Source organism: Sander vitreus, unplaced genomic scaffold (genome assembly GCF_031162955.1).
Source record: "Sander vitreus isolate 19-12246 unplaced genomic scaffold, sanVit1 ctg484_0, whole genome shotgun sequence".
NCBI lineage: Eukaryota > Metazoa > Chordata > Actinopteri > Perciformes > Percidae > Sander > Sander vitreus.
In genome coordinates, this window is record NW_027595590.1 from 15,497 (window position 1) to 22,500 (window position 7,004).

Consider the following 7,004-nt stretch of genomic DNA (forward strand, 5'->3'; position numbering starts at 1 on the left):
GTTTGTGCGTAATACGTACAATTTTTAAGCTATAAAAATTCTTTGGATAACTGTTTGTCAGGTCCGTCTGGAGATGCTAACTGCCGAGTTTCGTGCAGATCGGTCGCACGGTCTAAAAGTCTAGGCGGAAATGGGCGTGGCCTAAATCAGGAGATTCAGCTGGACCCAGGGAACGAAAATATATGGTTGTGTGATGTACGGTTTGGGAGTTATAGGCCCAAATGCTGTTTTTTTTCTACAATAGCGCCACCTAGTGGTGGATATGTGTAATGTTTTGGAGTCTTTGCAATTTTCACCAGTTGTGACAGTTTTTTGTGAGTTTTCGTGTATTCTAACCCCCTCAAAAATGCGACAATCTGACCAAAAACAATAGGTTCCTTCGCACCTTCAGTGCAAGGCACCGTTGGGGCCTTGCACTTTCGTGCTCGGGCCCTAATGACAACACAAGCACACTGAACAAACTTGTGAACTGTCTTTAATGCGATGTGTTACTACACGCTGCAGCAGAAACTACATTACAGAGATTATTCATTATTCATTATATGAACAGCTGCTAGAACTGAAGATCTAGAATGTTTCTGAGAGAGGAAACAGACTGCAGGTCCAGCAGGTCCAGCAGGGGGCGCTGCTCGCCATCAAACACACGGCTGAGGCGAGTTGGGATACAGCTATGGGTGTCAAACTCAAGGCCAGAGGGCCAAATCCGGCCCGCCTAGACGTGAGTCAAACCAAAGAGACAGCCTTCCCCAACCTGGACCCTGTGTTTACATGCTTATCTAAATAAACGATGGATGTTTTTAGACAACCAAGGAGATGTAATCATTTTGTCGTGCTACTAGCTAGCTAGCTACGAGCTAGCGCTAAGCTACTAAGGTGATACTTAGCTAGGTTAGCTACTAGCCGATAGCCCCGGCAGTTTTGGGAAACGCTAATGACGTTAAACCCACGTTACAGGCTTTACAGCATCCATACATACATCCATAGAACCCTTGGATGTATCATAAGATAATATTATGGATGTATTAATACACATAGTGAATTACAACCATTAGCTATATCCATTATTACAGCTACAGGACCTCGGGAGAAGTCATAAAAGCCTGCACAGTTTTAATTAAACCAAAGTGCTCTTTGATTACTGTTGATCATTGGTCCATCATCGTATAAAGCCCGCCCCCTGACAATTTGATTGGTCCAAACAGCTCTGGTTGGAGCATAGCTGCTCCACAACGGATCAAGTCCAGACCAAACTTCCCGACCTCAAATGTTGTGGGCGGGACTAAGCTCAGCTGGCGTCCAGGCTAATTATGCCTAATTTTTGAGTTAAAAAAGCAGAAATGATGAATTATTCTGACTAATAGTTCAGATCAGAGCATGTTGAGTGGATCACAGACTGGTTGATGTCAACGTTTAGTCACGATACTGTTTAAAAAATGTTTATAGCATTGAATAAAACACTTCAAACTCATTCATTTTACGTGCCAATCTTACATCCATGTTATTTTTGGGCATTTTGGTTCAAAGAAACTCATATTTCTGATATAAAAACGTTGAAAACGGGTCAAAGTTGACCCGAGGAAACACAAGGGTTAATATATTAGCTAGATTTAGAGTAATGTGCTGTTTCTCCCGGCTGTAGCGGTATCTCTTCTAGCCACGCCTCCGTTCCTCTTCGTGGTCAGTTTCCCTGCAGGTAGCGAGCGGAGAAGACCTCCAGCTGAGTCTCCAGCTCCGTGGCTCTGTTCCTGAACACACACAGAGAGTAAAACTTAGGCCTCCTGCACACTGGCTGCGTGAACGTGGCGTGAGCGTGGCGTGAGCGTGGCGTGTCAGTTGCGTGGCGTGAGCGTGGCGTGTCAGCTGCGTGGCGTGAGCGTGGCGGCTGCGTGGCGTGAGCGTGGTGGCTGCGTGGCGTGAGCGTGGCGGCTGCGTGGCGTGAGCGTGGCGGCTGCATGGCGGCTGCGTGGCGTGTGCGTGGCGGCTGCGTGGCGTGAGCGTGGCGGCTGCGTGGCGTGTCAGCTGCGTGGCGTTTTCTATGTCTTTCACCAGAAAGGTGTCTGACTGCTGCTGCTGCTGCTAGTCTTGTCTGGACACATGGATGTTTCCCATAAACATAAACATAAATATATTCTGATCTGATTACAGCAAAGACAACGTCAGCAGGATTGACGGTGAAACAGACTCCAGAATATTTCCTTCTGGATTGACAGATGTCATCAGTTTTTAAATGACATTTATATCAAAACCTCGAGACTCTCAAACATCAACATGTCATTTATTAAATGTATTTGTGTCTAAATGACATATGAACATCTTTTCATATTCTGTGTTGTCTGGAAACACTTCCAACACGCTGACGTGTGGCGTGAAAAATAGGCGTCGGTTCTATTTCTAGCACGCACACGTTTTCAGCGTGCCTGAGACGTGCGTGTCACGAAGACAGTGTGAACGCTCTAACCTGTTACCATGGGAGCTGAACACGCAGCCAACACTCCCACGCCACGCAGCCGACACGCCACGCAGCCGACACGCCACGCAGCCGACACTCCCACGCCACGCAGCCAACATGCTCACGCCACTCAGCCGACACGCCACGCAGCCGACACGCCACGCAGCCGACACTCCCACGCCACGCAGCCAACACGCTCACGCCACGCAGCCGACACTCCCACGCCACGCAGCCAACACTCCCACGCCACGCAGCCGACACGCCACGCAGCTGACACGCCACGCAGCCGACACGCTCACGCCACGCAGCTGACACGCCACGCAGCCGACACGCTCACGCCACGCAGCCGACACGCCACGCAGCCGACACGCTCACACCACGCAGCCGACACGCCACGCCACGCAGCCGACACGCTCACGCCACGTAGCCGACACGCTCACGCCACTCAGCCGACACGCCACGCAGCCGACACGCTCGCATTGTTGTTGGTGACCTGTAGACCTTGCAGGTTCCCTGTGTGTTACCCCTCCCCCTAACCTGAAGGCCTTGGACCGGCGCTGGATGTTCTCCAGTCTCTGGATCCTGAAACTCAGCGTCCGGATGTTTCCCTCCAGCTCGGCCTCGCTCAGGTCCACTCTCTGAGACAGACGGCTCAACGTAGACCACAGCTCCCTGAAACACACACAACGTAGACCACAGCTCCCTGAAACACACACACAACGTAGACCACAGCTCCCTGAAACACACACAACGTAGACCACAACTCCCTGAAACACACACACAACGTAGACCACAGCTCCATGAAACACACACACAACGTAGACCACAGCTCCCTGAAACACACACAACGTAGACCACAGCTCCCTGAAACACACACACACAACGTAGACCACAGCTCCCTGAAACACACACACAACGTAGACCACAGCTCCATGAAACACACACAACGTAGACCACAGCTCCCTGAAACACACACACAACGTAGACCACAGCTCCCTGAAACACACACACAACGTAGACCACAGCTCCCTGAAACACACACACAACGTAGACCACAGCTCCCTGAAACACACACACAACGTAGACCACAGCTCCCTGAAACACACACACAACGTAGACCACAGCTCCCTGAAACACACACACAACGTAGACCACAGCTCCCTGAAACACACACACAACGTAGACCACAGCTCCATGAAACACACACACACAACGTAGACCACAGCTCCCTGAAACACACACACAACGTGACCACAGCTCCCTGAAAAACACACACACGTAGACCACAGCTCCCTGAAACACACACACAACGTAGACCACAGCTCCCTGAAACACACACACAACGTGGACCACAGCTCCCTGAAACACACACACAACGTAGACCACAGCTCCCATGAAACACACACACAACGTAGACCACAGCTCCCTGAAACACACACACAACGTAGACCACAGCTCCCTGAAACACACACACAACGTAGACCACAGCTCCCTGAAACACACACACAACGTAGACCACAGCTCCCTGAAACACACACACAACGTAGACCACAGCTCCCTGAAACACACACACAACGTAGACCACAACTCCCTGAAACACACACACAACGTAGACCACAGCTCCATGAAACACACACAACGTAGACCACAGCTCCCTGAAACACACACACAACGTAGACCACAGCTCCCTGAAACACACACACAACGTAGACCACAGCTCCCTGAAACACACACACAACAGCCCCCCTAACCCCTTAAGGCCCAGACACACCAACCAGATGCCGACCGTCAGCAGTAAAGCCAGTGGGACTGATCAGTCTCCCCGAGTTGGTCCAGAAAGTTCCTCACACATGGTCACATAATGTCACGTAAGCCTGTATAGTTCCACACACACGCAGCGCTGTGATGTTCTACTATGGGACTGACAGCAGCGACTGCGATATTGAATGATAAATATGAATAAAAACACATACCCATGTACTTGTTTGATTGTTATTGCATATTTGTAAATGTCAGTTTTACATTTGGAGTGGTAGGGTGACGACTGAAAGCTACGTATAGATACGTTTTTAACTTTTGGAGGGAAAGCTTCACGTCCGTGTTAGCATGAGTAGCACTAGGCTACTGTACGGTGGCCCTGAAGTGCAAATCACAACAGCAAATATGAAAACATAACAGCAAATAGGAAAACACGACAACAAACAGGAAAACACGACAGCAAACAGGAAAACACGACAGCAAATATGAAAACACGACAGCAAACAGGAAAACACGACAGCAAATAGGAAAACACGACAGCAAACAGGAAAACACGACAGCAAATATGAAAACACAACAGCAAACAGGAAAACACGACAGCAAATATGAAAACATAACAGCAAACAGGAAAACACGACAGCAAACAGGAAAACACGACAGGAAACATGAAAACACGACAGCAAATATGAAAACACGACAGGAAATATGAAAACACGACAACAAATAGGAAAACACGACAGGAAATAGGAAAACACGACAACAAACAGGAAAACACGACAGGAAATATGAAAACACGACAACAAATATGAAAACACGACAACAAACAGGAAAACACGACAACAAATATGAAAACACGACAGCAAACATGAAAACACGACAACAAACAGGAAAACACGACAGCAAACAGGAAAACACGACAGGAAATAGGAAAACACGACAACAAACAGGAAAACACGACAGGAAATATGAAAACACGACAGCAAATATGAAAACGTGTTTTCCTATTTGCTGTCGTGCCGTGATTGCCGTTGTGTTTTATGATTTGCACTTCAGGGCCACCGTACTACTGTCTTGTATTGTCCTTCGTGTCATGGGGACTTGTTTAGTTTATTTACATTTTGCATCAGCCTGTCCAAACGCGTTTGTTCTGATGCAAAATGCAAAAACGTCACAAATAAACCAAGTCCCGGGGACCCGAAGGACAACACCTTAAGGGTTAACCTTAACCTTACTACATCTTTTTTTAAATCAAAGATGATTCAAGATGTTCTTTTTTGCACATCTGGACTATTGTATTTTCCTTGATTTTGCTTGTAATTCCGGGTCACTTACCCGTGGTCAGAGAGCGATTGAGAAAGCAGAGTAGCAACAGTCCATTCAGCATTTAGTGTCCAGCCCACTTCTTCTGATGAGGCAGGAGTTGACCACACAACCATGATCATTTTAAGACTAAGCCATACACAAAGTATCACATATATTAAAGAATAACAACTCATTACACTTAGATGAATACATTTTTTTATTAAAAATGAGTGACACAACAAGAACAAGTACAGAAAAAAAGGAATACAGTGGGGAAAGGAGACAATTTAAAAAAAGCAATACAAATAAGATTTACTAATTTCACCACTGGTTATAAAACCCTTCAGCAAGCCACCAGCAGCAGCAGCAGCTACCAGCAGCCACCAGCAGCAGCAGCTACCAGCAGCCACCACCAGCAGCAGCTACCAGCAGCCACCACCAGCAGCAGCTACCAGCAGCCACCACCAGCAGCAGCTACCAGCAGCCACCACCAGCAGCAGCAGCAGCTACCAGCAGCCACCACCAGCAGCAGCAGCAGCAGCTACCAGCAGCCACCACCACCAGCAGCCACCACCAGCAGCCACCACCACCAGCAGCAGCAGCAGCTACCAGCAGCCACCACCAGCAGCCACCAGCAGCCACCACCAGCAGCAGCTACCAGCAGCCACCACCAGCAGCAGCCACCACCAGCAGCCACCACCAGCAGCAGCCACCACCAGCAGCCACCACCAGCAGCAGCCACCAGCAGCCACCACCAGCAGCAGCCACCACCAGCAGCCACCACCAGCAGCAGCCACCACCAGCAGCAGCCACCACCAGCAGCCACCACCAGCAGCCACCACCAGCAGCAGCTACCAGCAGCCACCACCACCAGCAGCCACCACCAGCAGCCACCACCAGCAGCAGCCACCACCAGCAGCCACCACCAGCAGCAGCCACCACCAGCAGCCACCACCAGCAGACACCACCAGCAGCAGCCACCACCAGCAACAGCTACCAGCAGCCACCACCAGCAGCAGCCACCACCAGCAACAGCTACCAGCAGCCACCACCAGCAGCAGCCACCACCAGCAGCCACCACCAGCAGACACCACCAGCAGCAGCTACCACCAGCAACAGCTACCAGCAGCCACCACCAGCAGCAGCCACCACCAGCAGCCACCACCAGCAGACACCACCAGCAGCAGCCACCACCAGCAACAGCTACCAGCAGCCACCACCAGCAGCAGCCACCACCAGCAGCAGCCACCACCACCAGCAGCCACCACCAGCAGCCACCACCAGCAGCAGCCACCACCAGCAGCAGCCACCACCACCAGCAGCAGCAGCTACCAGCAGCCACCACCACCAGCAGCAGCAGCAGCTACCAGCAGCCACCACCACCAGCAGCCACCACCAGCAGCCACCACCACCAGCAGCAGCAGCAGCTACCAGCAGCCACCACCAGCAGCCACCACCACCAGCAGCAGCTACCAGCAGCAGCAGCCACCACCAG

General features: G+C 50.7%; 1 protein-coding gene across 1 annotated transcript in view; it reads right to left on the bottom strand.

Moving 5' to 3' along the window:
- Window positions 1-492: 492 nt before the first annotated feature.
- Window positions 493-7,004, bottom strand: part of LOC144514180 (mitofusin-1-like) — a 26,677-nt gene continuing 20,165 nt past the window's right edge. The window contains exons 14-15 of the mRNA XM_078245365.1: window positions 2,987-3,121; window positions 493-1,745 (exon numbers count right to left, since the gene is read on the bottom strand). Of these exons, the coding sequence (XP_078101491.1) occupies window positions 1,679-1,745; window positions 2,987-3,121 (202 nt within the window). The 3' untranslated portion in view covers window positions 493-1,678. The remainder of the gene's footprint in view (window positions 1,746-2,986; window positions 3,122-7,004) is intronic.